Source organism: Macaca thibetana, chromosome 5, assembly GCF_024542745.1.
Source record: "Macaca thibetana thibetana isolate TM-01 chromosome 5, ASM2454274v1, whole genome shotgun sequence".
Taxonomy (NCBI): domain Eukaryota; kingdom Metazoa; phylum Chordata; class Mammalia; order Primates; family Cercopithecidae; genus Macaca; species Macaca thibetana.
The window spans coordinates 178,361,076-178,377,816 of record NC_065582.1 but is presented as its reverse complement, the minus strand read 5'-3'; the positions used below and the strand labels follow the sequence as shown (position 1 = coordinate 178,377,816).

General features: G+C 43.2%; 1 protein-coding gene across 2 annotated transcripts in view; it reads right to left on the bottom strand.

Moving 5' to 3' along the window:
- Positions 1–16,741, bottom strand: part of STK32B (serine/threonine kinase 32B) — a 411,092-nt gene that overhangs the window by 62,227 nt on the left and 332,124 nt on the right. Inside the window, exon 6 of one of the 2 annotated variants that reach the window (XM_050792141.1) lies at positions 10,988–11,077. The exons of the other annotated variant lie outside the window; for it this stretch is intronic. Coding sequence (XP_050648098.1) covers positions 10,988–11,077 — 90 coding nt within the window. The remainder of the gene's footprint in view (positions 1–10,987; positions 11,078–16,741) is intronic. 2 annotated transcript variants of the gene reach the window in all.

The following is a 16,741-nucleotide window of genomic DNA, read 5'->3' as shown; positions in this document are numbered from 1 at the left end:
CCAAAAAGCTCAGAAAACACCAACCAGAATAAACATCAAAAAGAAAAAATTTCCAATATGCCTTGGTACCTCATATCTAAAACCAAAGAGAGAGAGAAAATCTTGGAGTCAGCTGAAGGAAAAAAGCATATGACCTACAGAGGAACAGGGATAGGAATTACAGCAGACTTGTTGTCAGTAACACTGCAAATCAGAAGCAATGGAGTGGCAATATTGAAGTGACTAAGGAAAAAAAAAAACCCTCTTAACCCAGAGTTCTGTATCTAGTTAAAATATCTTGTAACAATGTAAGGAAATAAAGACTCTTTTCCTTATATAAGCAAACCAAAAGAAGAAAGAATTCATTACCAGTAGATTTTAATAGTCAGAATTATTAAAGGAAGTCCTCCAGGTAGAATGAATATAATAACTGCTAGAAAACTGAAGCTACACAAAGAAAGAATATGAAAATAGCAAAAAGAAGGTAAATGTAAAGTTTTTTTTTTAAGTTTTAACCACTACAAAATATAATTGATTATGTAAAGCAAAAATAAATTCTATGAATTATATATTTATAGTAAAAAGGGATGAATATAATGAATTTGGGTATATTATAAGATTACACATGCTGTAACAGATTTTAAGGTGTTTTCTGACTAATTGAAGAAGTATATTGCTTTTTAAAAAGGTATAAATACTAGGCTAATGGAGAAGTTAAAGTGGACCATAAGTAAGGATTAACTAATCCAAAATAAGGAGGAAAAAGAGGAACAAAGACCAAACGAAACGAATACAAGAAAAGGCAAGATAGTAGATTTAAATAAAATTATCTCAATAATTACATTAAATATAAGTGGTCTAAATATCAACCACACCAAGTTGTTACAAGAAAATAGAACTACGGACAAAAATTCCTCAAGAACCTAGATGTAAATATCATGAACAAGATATTAGTACACTGATTGCAGGATTATATGTAAAAGATATGTTATGAGCAAACAGGGTTTCTTCTGGGAAGGTAAGGCTGGTGCAACATTTCAAAGTCAGTCAGCAGTATTTCAACAGACTATAGAAGAGAAACCACAGGATTATCTCGACAGATTTAGAAATGCCATGTGACCAAATTCAACACGCATTTATGATTTAAAAAAACTGAATAAATTGGAAGTAGAAGGGAACTTCTTCACCTTATGAAGCACTGCAAAAACCTTACAGTTGACATCATAACTTAAAACTTCTGCTTTTAAAAAAGACTCTTAAATTGATCTAAGTACAGTGGTGTTTATAACTAATTGATCACAACTGGTAACAAACTTCTTTGTTCCTTTAGCAGTCCCACTGCTTCACTTGAATAGTCAAATAAAAATAAATTTAAGAAGACTCTTTTAAGATAATAGAAAGACAAGCCACTGACTTGGAGAAAATATTTTTAGAATATACATCTGATAAAGGAATTCTATCCAGGATATATTTTAAAACTCTCAAAATGTAATAAAATAAAATAATCCAGTAAATGTTTTTTTCTTTCTTTCCTTCTTTTTTTGTTTTTTTTATTGTTGTTTAGATGGAGTCTCGCTCTGTTGCCCAGGGTGGACTGTAGTGGTGCAATCTTGGCTCACTGCAACCTCTGCCTCCTGGGCTTCAGCTTCCTAAGTAAGTGGGATTACAGGTGCATGCCACCACACCCAGTTAATTTTTTGTATTTTTTAGTAGAGACAGGGTTTCTCCATGTTGGCCAGGCTGGTCTTGAAATCCTGGTCTCAAGTGATCTGCCCGCCTCAGCCTCCCTAAGTGCTGAGATTGCAGGCATGAGCCAGTGTGCCTGGCCAAAATAATCCAATAAATTAATGGGCAAGTGACTTGAACATATACTCCACACAGAAAATATGTGGATGTCAAATCGGCAAGTGAAAAGATGCTCAACCCCATTAGTTACTAGGGATTTGCAAGTTGAAATCATGACTGACCTGTTAGAATGCCTAATGACCTCAATGACAGGACAATACCAAGTCCTGGGGAGGATGCAGAACAACTGTGTCTCTCATTTGTTGCTTGTGGGAATGTAAAGTGGTTTAGGCATTCTAGAAACCAATTTCGCAGTTTCATACCAAATGATCCAGCAATCCTACTTCTAGGTAATTATTCCAGAGAAATGGAAATTTAAGCTCATATAAAACCTGTATGCAAATGTCCATAATAGTTTTAATCATAAATATGTAAAACTCTAAACAACTCAAGTGTCCCTCAACTGATGAACAGATAAAACATGTGTATGTATATCCAGCAATAGGAAGGCACTACTGATACACACGACATGAGTAAGTCTCAAATACATCATTCTAAGTGAAAAAGTCACATTCAAAAGGCTGCATACAATATGATCTCATTTATATGACTCTCTGGAATAGGCACAATCATAGGGGTAAAAAACCAATTGCTGGTTGCCAGGGACTGGGAATGAGGAACTTTTGTGGGGGTGACGGAACCCATCTATATCTTTATCATGGTGGTGTTTATCTATGACTGTATGTGTTTGTCTGAATTCAGAGAACTATACACTAAAGGAGTACATTTTACTGCATGAAAATTATTCCTCAAAACTAAGCATCTCAAACTACATATTTATCAGTTTGATGATTTTTAAAGTGACTGTTTCCCTCACGAACAGCCAAACCAATGAGGGCAGGAATACTTTGTTTTATTCACACATGCATTTTCAGCTCATAGAACACTGCCTAGCATGTAGAAGGTGCTCAGCAAATCTCTGTTGAATGAATGAATGAATGAATGAATGAATGAATGAATGAATGGTTCTCAGGAAAGATAATGGGCAGCGGAGCCTCACTGACCTAGGGCCGAATGCTGGCTTTGCCACTTTCTCTGGGAAGCAAACTTCACTTTCCCTGGCCTCAATAATATCTACAAGGAGAGCACGACACTGCCATGGCGGCCCCACTGTCACGGGATCCTTGGGGTGTTGCTTCCCCAGCCGGAAACCCCCATGGCTGGTGGTGCCTTCACCTGAGTTTTTCCTCGGGCCTGAATGGTTCATTCTGCTCGCTCGGCCTGGCAGGCTGCACTCGGCTTGTGCTACCGGCCCAGATCCCATGCCTGCCAAGGGCAAGCCAGGCAGTCAGCAGTGAGGGTTGCATGAGCGAGCGAGCATGGGGGTCCGGGCATTGCACACAGGAAGGCATGCTGGCTGTGGTGGGGTGGACAGCTCCAGGTATTGGCACAAGCGCCAGCTCCCTGCAAGGCTTCAGCTGGACCAGGCATACTGAGAGTGGCTTTCACTGTGGGCACTGGGGAACATGGTGGTGCCTAGAAGCTTGGAGATGCCAGGAACTGCAGAACCCCAAAGAGGGCATCACAGCCCTGGCTTGGGGAGCTCCTAAGTCTGGGCTCCCTGAAGGGTTACAGTTCTTCTCTGCTTCTCTCCTTGTGTTCACAACGTGGTGAGCAGGTGGGGGACATATTTCAGCCCTGTTTGTGTTACAGCTCTTTCACTCCCACCATTCGGCAGGTCCTGAGTTCTTGTCCTGTGTCCAGGAAGAATGAGGTACATGGACAACTGGAGGGTAAGCAACACAAAGAGGTGCTTTATTGAGCTACACTACAGCTCTCAGGAGACCTGAAGTGGGTAGCTCCTTTCCACAGGCAGATTGTGCAGATGTCTGTTCCGCTGTCAGCTGTGAGGAGACCCACAGTGGGTAGCTCCTCTCCGCAGGCAGGTTGTCCCAACATCTGCCCCAGTCTTGCTTAGTTTGGGGTTTTTATGGGCTTCAGAGGGAAGGAAGTACGTGGTGATTGGTCCATGGGTGGCCATGGGTGGGCCTGGAAAAGGCATCACAAGTTCTCACTCCGGTCAGCAGAACTGGCAGCCCAGCCCTCAGGCTTCAGACCATCCCTGGCTTGAAAGTGGGGCTTCATGGGGACCCACTCCTTTCCACCCAGTAGCCTGTCTGCCTCCTGCCACTGTTCATGGTGCCCATGCTGTTTGTGCTGATGGGCTCCTGCAGACCAGCTATGAGCCATTCTCAGCACCCTTTCAGTCTCCCTCTCATGCTTGTCAGTGCCCAATGTCTGGAGGGGGCCAAGGTAGCAGGGGGCTGGCATGTCAGTGCTGCCCTGAGTATGTGCATACCTAGCTGGTATGTACCCAGGCTTGGCCACAACCCCACTCTGAAATCAGAGTGGGTACCAGGAGCAGGGAGAGTCCAGGCAGCAGGAACAGGTGCCCCTGAGCCTATGGGGGGAATGGGGTTTCCCTGAGAGCACAGGGATGCCCAGGTCTGCAGCTGCAGCTGAGCAGCTACAGCTGCACCCAGGAGGGCAGGGATCTCACCTCTCCAACTCAGAAGGGGGCGGCGGGGCTTCCACCTGTTCCTGGCTCCTGTTGGCTCCGTGGAGCACAGAGCCCTGGTTGCACCTCCCCCACTGCAGACAGGCCACTGCTGCCATCACCACCAGCATCCCTCTGTGCTCACTGCAGTGTCCTGGGGGAAGGGAACTGACATTTGGTGAGTGCTGACAATGCAACAGCCCTATCATCTCCCTAGCGCACCCACCATCCCCCGGCCAACCGAGACCCTGCAGGGAACTAGGATTTGGTTAGTCTGTTTCCACAACTGGAGTGTGAGTTCCATAAGGCAGGGGAATGTTGAAGTTAGTCCTGTGTTCCCAGTCTTTGGCATACACCAAATAATCATTGAACTATTAGCAATCGGAACAAACATTAATATTGGCTACTGGTTTTGAGTAGTTACCTTTCGTCAGGCATTATGCTATATGCCTTCCATACTTAATGTCAATATATCCTCAGAGCAACCTCCTGAGGCTGACTGCATAAACCATTAATCCCATTTCTCAGACGAGGATTCTGAGAGGTCCTGTGGTTCAGCGGCCAACATTTCCTGAGTGTTCATCATGGTAAGTGCTTTATGCGCACTATGTCTGGTAATGAGATTCACCCAGGTTCACTCAGCCACTTAGTGGAAGACACCCAACCACCCCATGCTGAAGCCCACACTTCACCTGGACCCTCCGTGAGCCTGACCCCTAATGCTTTCCTGTTACTCATCTATTTCTCCAAGGTCACCACTCTTGAGGCCCTAATCCTATAAGTCTGATCTCAGTGGTCTCCAGCATTGAACCTTCCACTGGTTCCCTGGGCTCTTACCACAGCATTCAAGACTCCTGTGCTTTGGCCTGTCTCCTCTCTCCCTCCCCACCTCCTCTTGTCCTAGAAGCTGTAAAACAATGGAGCTGCCAAGATCTCCCTTCACACAATGGTGCTTCACTCCTCCATGCCTTTGTATGGGCTGTTCCATCTGTGTAAATGTCCTCTCTGTATCGTTACCCAACAGAGCACCTCCTTAAAGTCTAATTCAGATTGTCACCTTCTCCAGGAACCGGTCTTAAAACTGTTCAAAACGATCTCACCTCCCCCTTTTCATGCCAGAAGCACCTCCTTCCAGTAGCTACACCATCATCCTCCTTGACTGTGACCTGTGTACGACTATGTTCATACGATCTGCGTAAGGACTGGGAGAGCAGTATTTCCCTCTGCAGTCCCAGTGCCTAACTAAGCCCTGTACCTCCTAAACACTCTGCAAATGTTTACTGAATGAATGCCCTGCTCTTCATTTCACCTCAAATTAATAAACTCTGAAGCCCCGTGTGGCTGCTGGAACATTCTGACTTCTAATCTGGCACATTTTAGAGAGATCTTTTTTTTCTCCAATTGCAAATTCCATCTGCTCTTTTAATTAATGAAAATTCAGCCCTATGCAAATTTTTCTTCCGGGATCATCTTTTGTGAGTTACCTCTGGGAGCTTACTCATCAGCCCATTTTCTGAATCTGTGTGGGGAACATTCTGGGAACTTGTTATTGGGCCTTTGAACTGAACAGCTCAAGTGAGTGAAATAAACAAACCTGCCACTTGGCATTAGGAATTTACAGCCCCAGGAGCTGCAAGATTTGACTTTATTGAGAGAGCTCTCCCTTAACCCCATCTTCCCCACTAAACTCCCACAGACTGGTACTGTTCGCCAACTACAATGTCTGAAAATACAACCATTTGGAAAAATCAGCTGTGTCCTCTAAAGCCTATAAAAATCTCTTCTGTACATTTGGCCATTAAGTCAGGCCTGAAGCTTTTCTAATTGGAAGGACATCAGTAGCCCCAACTCTCACCTACAGCTGGGACAATGAACTTATTTCTTGGCTGAGAAAGTCGTCTTTATAATTCAGGAGCTCAGCGTCAAAAACGCAGCTTGTTGTAGCAGCAAAAGCATAGACTTCAGATGCAAACAGACTTGGCTTCAAATCCCGGCTCCTTCGCTGATGAGCTGTGTGGCCCTGGGCAGGCTAATTAACCTCTCCGGACCTCAGGTTCCTCACACATAAAATAAGAGAGATGTAGAAACGTCGTGTGAATCTTCCGAGGATTAAATGTGAAGACAGGCAGGTAGCGAGGTCCCAATACAGGCCAGATTTCTTCTCCCTTTAGAAAGCAGGGCCATGGAGGAGAGTGCCCAGCTGGGTCCCCATGGCTCTGCTTTCCTGGAGACTAAGAACCTGGACTGGGCTGCCTCAGACAGTGTGAGGCAGAGAGCGGGGCCAGGAAGCCCAAGTAGAGCCTTTGAGGAGGCTCGGGTGAGTCTGTCAGGCATGGTGCCACGTGCAGGCAGGGACATCAGGGCTGGCAGAAAACTGCCTTGAACTTGGCCAGGTACAATGGCTCATGCCTGTAGTCCCAGCACTTTGGGAGGCTGAGGCAGATGAATCACCTAATGTCAGGAGTTCAAGACCAGCCTGGTCAACGTGGTAAAACCTTGTCTCTACTAAAAATACAAATATTAGCCAGGCGTGGTGGCACGTGCCTGTAATCCCAGCTACTTGGGAGGTTGAGGCAGGAGAATCGCTTGAACCTGGGAGGCAGAGGTTGCAGTGAGCCAAGATCATGCCATTATACTCTAGCCCGGGTGACAAGAGTGAAACTCTGTCTCAAACAAAACAAAACAAAAACAAAAACTGTCTTGAACTTCTCCAGTGGTCCAGGATCTACACCCCTTGACATCAATTTGCTTTTTGGAAACAGCGTGAAAGCAGTCAGAACGAATCTGTAGGAATACGAGGAGGCTTCTAATGGGAGCTGCTGCCCTTACCTTGTGTCTCTCTTCTTGGCACTCCCCTGTGGGATGTCCCCCTCAGCCTCCACGTGCCCCTTCCAGCACGGCATTCTTGAGCCTTGGAATCTGGTTCTCTGCCTTCCTGCATCTTTCTTGGGGTATCCCGCCCACTTCCTTGGCTGTGCTGCATCTCAGTGCCGGCAGGTTCTCCATCCACATGTCCAGTCTGCATCATGCCACTCCACAAACCTACTGGTCTTGCTGTGTCCCCTACAGAGTGAGCACCACTCTGCTGCAAAATCCAGAGACCTGGGAAGTTGCCTTTGCCCCCATTCTCCATCCCATCAGTTGCTGAATCCCACCCATTTGATCTCTCTTGACTCTCAACGCAGTGACTTCTTCGGTCAGATTTGCCCCAGCTCTAGATCCTTCCGGAAAGGGATCTCAGAAAGGTCGTCAACAAAAAAAAGCCTTATTGGAGTAAGTGCTCAGGCTCCCATGAAGACTACCTGTAAGTGAATGAATTCACTTATATGGATATCTGCTGGTATTTTTGCTAAAAAGGAGTTGCTGCCATGGGAGGTCAGGTTGAGATGTACTTCAGAGCTTAGGTTTTGGAGTCACGTTTACCTGGGTCTGACTCTTGCCAACAATGTCAACATGGGGAAGTCACCCAACCTCCTAAGCCACCATTTCCTTAACTCTAAAATGGAAAGAGATACTTGTGTCTATCCCATGTTCGAGGGCATTAGAAGAGCTTAGAGGTTATAGTTAATGGGCCTATCTTCACGTTAAATTTTAGGTGGAAAGCACTTAGCTCAGTGCCTGACATGTAGTCAATACTTAAAAGCAAGTTGCCTATTATTTATACCATTGAGGGTATTTGTAGCCAAACTTTATTTATTCAATTTATTTGTAGCCAAACTTTATTTATTCAATTTATTTAATAAATGAAAGATTAATGACATAAGTAGTAGATTCTAGAGAGATGATGGTATAGATTTTGAATCTCCCCAAATCTGCATATAAAACAGAGCAAACAGATTGCTAAACCAAAAACCCATGCATGCATTTGCTACAAAAATAAGTTGTCTCCACAACCCTCAAAATACAGGTGGGTAGGAGCAAAACACCCACAGTGACAAGAAGTGCATGGTAGTGATTTCTACACAGAAACCAAGAGAAGCAGCAAAGCAGCATTCTATGGACCAGAAAACAAAGAACTCCAAGGTATTCAGCAGGTATTCACTGGGAAACACAGCTGACCACTCTGAGCACAGCAGCTGAAGCTGGTAGGAGTTTGCCCAGTCTAGTATCAGGGGCATTGAAAGGGCTCTCGATAAATTCTAAGGAGGTGGAAGAATCGGGACATCAAAAGTCTATAATCCACCCAGTCACAAATCCTTCCAGGAAAAAGCCCCAAGGAAAAACTGTATGACGTGGAACCAAAATGCATCAGGACAAGGACCCTACAGACAAAGGAAAGAGGAACTCCAGATAAAAATGGGAGAGGAGAACAAAGCCAGGAAACCTGGATAGCAAGCTGCCTTAGATGTTGACACTTCACAAAACAACACAAGAGACAGGTCTGTTAAGTAAGGAATGCGATCCTGAACCACACCATCTTCTAAAAGTTTAGAAGAACAAAGTTCACATAAAATGAGCAATTTCTACCCCTCTCTCTTGCTGGAGGCCCCTCAGCTGGCTCTATTTTGATCTCAAGTCCAAAGGTGGAATTTATCCTTCCAGGGAAATAGTCATATCTTTTTAAATCTGTAAGGAAGATAATAAGAAGGATATAGTGGATCCCCAAAACCCTAGTGTTCATGAAGATAGATTGGAATTTAGGTTTTGCCAAGGGCTCAGGGAGGTCTCTTCTTCCGCAGGCCATGTGGAATTCAAACCCTCCACCACGTCCAAACTAAGCCTCCTCCTCCACTCCAATACCCATGTGCAACTCTTAACTCCTCCAGGCGGTTTTAGGCGCTGTTTATGAGGTTGGGGAGGAAAGATTTTGGTTGTTTAATTCAATATACGGTGCCCTATAAGGCACAATCTGGCCAGAGGTAAGTGAGGCCAAACAGGGCATTTTCACTGCTGAATGACAGACAGCAGCACAGAGTTCAGCCGAGATGGTGGACTCCTCATCCCAGTGGTTAGTTTTCTGCAGCAAAAGTTGCACCTCTGGTTTGGTATCACCTATTAATGCTTCATCCATTTTTCAGATTCTATGCTTCCTAAGGCCTCCTTCTTCCATTTGAAAAAGGAAAATAAAAGGAAAACATTAAAAGCAGTAACCTTTGGAAGAAAGATATGGAGAAATTTGGGCTGTAAATGTGTTTGTACCTTTTGTGCAGCACTGATTACATTTTCTAGCCTTAAACTTGTATTTCTTTTATTATTTGTAATGGTAAGTGTGGATTATCTAGGCATAAAACTCATGCATATGATATATTAGTAATCATCAACAATTACTGAAACAAAAGAGCAACAGAAAAGTATCAAAGTCAAATTCCATACCAAGTTGTTACAAGTAAAAGGAGAATGAAGAGCAGAATAACACCACTGCAATACAAACACACAGAAAGATGTGCTGATAAAACAGAACGAACCTATAGACTACGTTTCAAAGGAGTTAAAAGACACAGTGATGGGTTGTTTCATTCACGGTTCCCCCATGCATCAGCCTTCTGATAACCATGCTCCATACAGTTCCCTTCCACGTGGTTGGCTATGTGACTTGCCTTGACCAACCGAACATCAGGAAATGTGAAGCAGGCAGAGTCCTGATAAGCATGGGGGAACTGGCTCTACCATCTTGAAACTGCATGTGAGGAAGTTCACTCTAGCCACTTCGATGATGAAAGACCACATAGAGAAACAGTGATACGTTCATCTCAGCTGTCCTAGCTGAACCCAGCTCCCAGCTGACCTACCAGCTGAATGCATTTTCATGAGTGAACCAGCTAAACCCGAAGAGAAAACACTTGGTCAACCAAAAGAATTGCGAGAAATAATATTGTGATTGTCCTAAACCACTATGTTTTGCCACAGTTTGTTACACAGCAATTGATAACAATATAGATATTCAGAATTAACACGTAATAAAAGCATTAACAAAATTATATAAGACATGAAAAACAACATAAATTAGAATAAAAAACTCAGAAATCAGGTGAGAGAACTTAGGGAGAAAGAAATCAAGGGCAAATGATTTCAGAAATGAAGACTTCACTAGAAAATGCACGAAACAAATAAACACAATAGATAATGCCTTGGGAGAAAGAGAAATATAACAATGAGAACATTTTTAAAGAAATGAAGGAAGAGGTAGTAAAGATTTGAGACAGTGAGAAATGTTGAAGATTGGCAAAGAAGATCCAGCATTCAGATAAGAGGCATCCATAACCAAGAAAATAAAAGCAAGAGAACAGAATGCATACTAAAAATGATAATTCCATAAAAATTCCTTAAAAAAACGATTTAAAACTGCATATTGAAAGAACACTGTGTGTCTAAGAATATAGACCCAGAATGGCCATCACCAAGTTAAATTCTGGAAAATACTGAACGTAAATGGAAAAGAAAGTACTTGTTTTGTTTGCCACCCTCTCAAGCCTGAGCCATGGCTCTCTGGCTGAGCAGGAGTTCTCTAGAAAAACCAAGAGGGGAGTGGTTGTCTAGCAGAGGAGACAGCTTGGAAAAGGTCCAGAGCTTCGAGAGAGCATTGTATCTACTGGGAACTGTGGGGCCTCATGGGAGCATGGGAGGAGGGTGTGTGGCAGCGGGCAGTGGCAGACGAAACAAGAGAAGGATGCTGAGTCTTAGGCATTGAGCCTGATCACATGAAAAGAAGGGGCCTGGAACACTCACCCATGTAGGGCTTGGTGCCAGCCATGGAGGAAGCCCTTTCTGCTCCTTTCACTACCGTCGCTATGTTGAAGTCTGTAATGTGAACATGTCCTGCAAATACAGAAACAGAAACTCCAGTTAGCATGGGCTGCAGGCAGCTGGGTTATTTAAAGCTGTGGTTTGCAAGGTGGGATACTGGGAATAAAACGTTAGAACTTCTATTTATAATACTATCTTACATGATACTTTACAAATGTTTATTTTGTGTGCATGTTTCAGAATGTAAATTCATTTGGTAACATGCATATTATTTTTACCTAAATATATTGAGGGGCAGGATACATTTTTTTATGGATTAAAAGTTTGGAGACACTGATGTGGCGAATTAAAGCTCCTGGAAAGAAATGAGACAGGTCACTCCAGACGCCTTCTCTCAGGAAAACTGTAGGTGGGCCGTGGCTGGGGCAGGGGTGGGTGAAGGATTCTCCCACCCAGAGGACACTGCTTGTTGTGCTGTTTGTCCGCTATGGTTACTGGAGACTTTAGTACTGTAGCTGATGAATTTAGTAGGGAGAAGGGTGGGGAGTTGAGACCACCTTTCCTCCAGGCTGAAGTGATGGCAGCAGATGGGCATGGATAGGCTGGGTGTACCTACAAAGTAGGTGTTCAAGAAACATGACAAGGAAGGTAGAGGGAAAGAGAAGGAGAGAAGGAAACTCAGTGATGTGCAGGTAAAGGAGGGAAACAGAAGAGAAGGAAGGAAGGGGACAGGGAGGAAGGAAACACCCAAATGGTCAGTACTTGTTTTCTGGGAAATTTTGGTCAGTACTTGCTTTTTGGGGAATTTGGTACACATACGACTCCAGCTCAGAGAGCCTTGGATAATAATTATAACTTCAATTACATTTCTCTCTATTTGTCTGTCATCATATCATGTGAAAATGGCTGGTTGGATTTTCACCAAACCTGACAGTGGTATTTGGGATGTGGGACTGAAATGCATAGATGGGTGGCACATGCAAAATTGACTCTGAGGGACTTGGAAGGCATCACCAAGAGATGGGAAAACACATTTTGGAGCAGGTGCGTTGAGGCATGCTGAGAAGCCCATGGGACTACACACGGGAGAGGTATGCCCGATGTGATCAGCTACAGTGGACAAAAAAAGCACCAGCAGTGTAACATACAACCGTCTAATCTTAGACTGAACTGCCAGCACTGACGTGTGAGCAAGCTGCTCAGCCAGCTATCTGTCCAGTGATCCTAGGTGAGATGCAGCAGCAAGGTGCATCAGTGAGGATTCAGTGAGGATCCATAATCCTCTCAGGTACTTGTGAATGAAGCTTAAGGCATCCAGCCAGGTCTTTGCTGGGAGGCACAGTATTCCTACATAGGTAACATTTCTAGAACATACCCTGGCTGCTTTAGACTCTGGGGCTTCCTCAGGCCCCTCCCTGTGGCTGCAATGGGTATGTCTCCATTCAACCATCCATGGTCCTGTCTGAAAAATGGCAGTGTGTAGTAGTAGTTGGGCGCACACACTCTGAGCCAGACTGCCTTGGTTTGGGCCTCAGCTTTGTTGGGAGTAGCTGTATAACCTCGGGCAAATAACTTAATCTCCCTGGGCTTGAATTTCCTCACCTATAAAATGGGGATGATGATAATAAAATACCCATCTCAGAAGGCTGTCGCAGAAATCAGGGAGTTTATATGCATGAAACGGTTAGAGTGAGGCTGACATGCAGGAAGTAGGGAAGCTTCTCATAAGTGTTTGCTTTAGCATTATTATCCTGCCAAGGAGTGACTCAAAACCCATCTTCTCCAGTGAGGACCAGTCTATCCCCTGCACCCTCCTATTCCCTTATTTCTAATACCAACAAGAAAGAAAACTCATTACTGTTTTGCCCTTTGAGGCATGTGAAGGTGAGTGTATGCTGTGGTCACTGCTGTGCCCTACACCCACATAGTTCCACACACGGTGGCACACGTCAGCATTGCAAGAGGATTATGAAGCCTTCAAATATGGCTTTTGTTTGGTTTTCTTGCACCTTCCCCCTCTTTCAAAAGTTTGGTATTTTCATTATGAAAGTGATGCCAGCTCATTAAAATAAGTGAAAGAATACAGACATGTTTTTGGGTTACCCCTTTAAGCCCCTCAATGTCTCTCCCACCCCCATGTAATCAATCACACAATTCATCTGGCTCCTCCATGATTTCTCTTGGCTTATGCAAATGCATATCCATATATATGGGGGCTTTGGTTTGTTCTTGCAATAATGAGATCATACTTCATGGGTCACTCTAAAAGTTACTTTTGAATTTAGCCATGTATCATGGAGTGTGTCTAAGAATGTATACCCACAATGCCCCCCAATGTCCCCCAAGCTAGTATACATAGGTCTACCTATGACATCCACAATCCTTTATCCTCCATTCTAAGTCCAGTTTTTTCCACAATTATTTTGGTGATAAGATTTGACCTGAAACATTCTTTTTCAGTTTCATTTATTCCATTTTGGATGAATGGAATAAATTATTCCAATAAATTTATCCATATAAATTTATTTGTTGGATAAATATCCAATAAAATCAAATATTAACGTATTTGATTACAAGGTGTTCCCACAAACCTATATGGAGTATTACATAGTATAAAAATATATTATTTAAGATATTATTACATATTATGTTAAGCATGTTATTTTATATTATTATCATATATATTATCTAAGTGAATTTTTACTTCTGAAAAAAATTCTGAATTATGAAAACATATCAGCCCCAAGGGTTTCAGATAAGAAGCCATGGACCTATAGTTACACAGTATTCCATAGTATGTTTGTATCATACAATGTATCATTTATCCAGCAATTCCCTACTATGGGTATTCATGTTGTTTCCAACTTTGCTTGCTTAATTGTTTGTCTTGTTACTATAGAATATGTGACAAGAATTCCTGAATACATCTTTATACATTAGTACTTTTATTTCGACTGAATAAATCCCAGAAGTGGGATTGCTGAGTTCAGGGGTATGCATATTATGTTCTAAAAAGCCATAATTGATGGCACTATAAACAGAATAAGGGGATGTGTATTTCTCTGCACTTTGCCAGCACTCATTGTTATCAGTGATTTCATGTTTTGCAAATTATATGGTGAGAAATGTTATCTCGCCGCAGAGGAGGCTGTCCGTTTCCCATGTGATCAGCCTCTCGGAACCTTGGTCAGTTTTCACTGGGAGCTCCTTGTCTTCAAGATACATTTGCCCTTTTCTCTGCTATGTGTGTTGCAAATATTTTCTCCTAGCCTATTGTTTGTGTTTTGACTTTGTTTATAGTGCCTTTTGCTATAAGGAAGTTTTAAAAATGCAAATAATATGTTAAGTGTTATTTCTCTTGTAATTTTCCAATTTTCAGGAGCTACCCAGAATGATATCCTTTGTCTTTGGACAGTGTCATGCGTGGATATGATTCCCTAGAACTGCCGAAGCTATTTGTGACCACAAGGAAAAACAGTATAAAGATGTAGGCTGTCCATGGAGAAGGTAAAGCTTCAAGTATAGCAGAGAAATGGTGCCAGAGCCTGATCAAACCCTGCCTGAAGCCTCATTCCACTGAACTTCAGCTAAAAAATACCCTTTACTATTTAGGACTGTTTAAGTTGGGCTCTTTGTTCCTTTCCACTGGTGGTATCCCAACTGATGCAGACACTTAATGGCTATGTGACTTAGACAGGTTATTTAAGCTCTGAAAGCCTCAGATTCCTCATCTGTAAGAAGAGGCTAATATTAATAGGGGCCTTGTGGGGCAGTTATAGGGCTAAACAGGATGGTTAGGGACTGAGAACATGACATTTGAGCAAAGATCTGAAGAAGAGGAAAGCAAGCTGTCAACACAGTTTCAAAACTCTGGAGGAAGAGGGCAGCTGGTGGAGGGGACTGTCAGCACACAAGGGCCAGCAAAGATGCCAGGGAGAAAAAGGGAGGCAGTGGGAAAGGAGCTCAGGAAGGGAAGGGAAAAATGTGTCAGGCCTTCTGGGCTGAGAGAGGATGGTGGCTTTTACTCCATGTGAGAGGGTTTCAATATGATCGGACTCAATTTTGAATACTCTTTCAGCTGCTGTGAATGGATTACAGGGGCAAGAACCAAAGCAGGGAAACTCATAAAGAGGGGGAAAAATGCAACCCCTGGTTCCTTTAAGCCACTGTTATTTAGGGTTAATAACTGGTGTGGGATCGATGTCAAGTCTCATCTTAATCCTTCAAGTGGTCCTGAGGGTAGGGTATTACTATCCTTGTCTTTACAGAAGAATAACCTGAGGTTCCAGTCACTAGTGTCAGGACCAAGGTCTCAAGGCTGATATGTGCTGAAGCCAGAGTGGGGCTTTTCCCCCTGTCCCACTCTCCTCCTACAGAGCTGGGTCCTCACCTTGTTACCTCCTGGCCTTCAGGGATGCTCTGGAAGAGACGTGCTGTTTTCACCCAGGAATTCAGGCACAGTGGGCAACATGCTGCATGACAGACAGCAGGATTCCACTTCTGCTCTCCCCTGGCTGTGCTAATTGACAAGCTGTGACTTCCCAGTGGGCCTCATCTAATGGGCGACTGAAGATGTAGGAAAGTGAAAATCAGTGCCCAACAAGATTTCCTATGAGTTCCCTCTCAGGAGAATGAAAGTTTACTATAAAATGTGAAAATATGAACTGGTTTACTTTCCATAAACTGAAAACATCCAAAAATCAAAGAGAAGGAGACCAGGACATTGTGTATGACCCATTAATACAAGTGCTAATAGAGTATCAATAATCAATAATCATGCTCCCAGGCCTGTTTACGTACCCTGTACTCCAGACATGCATCTCTCCTTTCTTTGAACACATGGAAATGCATCTCATCTCCAAGCTTTTGACACCCCTTGGAATGTTCTTCCCTCTTGACTTCCTAGTAGATTTCCACTAATTCTTCAAAACTGACCCCAGAATTTACACTATTGATAGACTAGTGATAGAATTTACACTATTGATTTTCTACTCTAGTTTTTGTGCTCATACCAGGAAATGCACTACCACAGAGAGTGGTATCTCTAAGTCTTAGTCAGTTTGGGTTGCTACAACAAAATGCCCTTAACTGGGTGAGTTAAACAACAGACATTTGTTTCTCACAGTTCTGAAGGCCAGTAGTCTGAGATCAGGGTGCCAGCATGGTTGGGTTCTTGGTGAGGACTCCTGCTACGGTTTAAATGTATTTGTCAAAATTCATATGTTGAAACTTAATCACCGATGTGATAAGTTACAGTCATGCCTCAGTATTCACATGGGGAACTGATTCCAGGACACCTCAGGAATACCTTAATCTGTGGACCTCAAGCCTCTTAAATAAAATGTCTTAGTACTTCATTTAACCTGCATACAACCTCCCACATACTTTAAATCATCTCTGGATTAATGATAATGCCTAATACAATGGAAAGACTATGCAAGTAGCTATTTTTAGTTACATATATTGTTTGTATTTGTATTATTTTTTATTGTTGTATTGTTATTTTTTGTCTGCTACAAAATTATTTTTGACCATTTTTTATCCACGGTTGGTTGAATTGAACCCATGGATACAGAGGGCCAACTACATTAAGAGATGCAGCCCTGGCCAGGCGGTGGCTCACGCCTGTAATCCCAGCACTTTGGGAGGCCGAGGCAGGTGGATCACAAGGTCAGGAGATGGAGACCATCCTGGTGAACACGGTGAAACCCCATCTCTACTAAAAATACAAAAAAT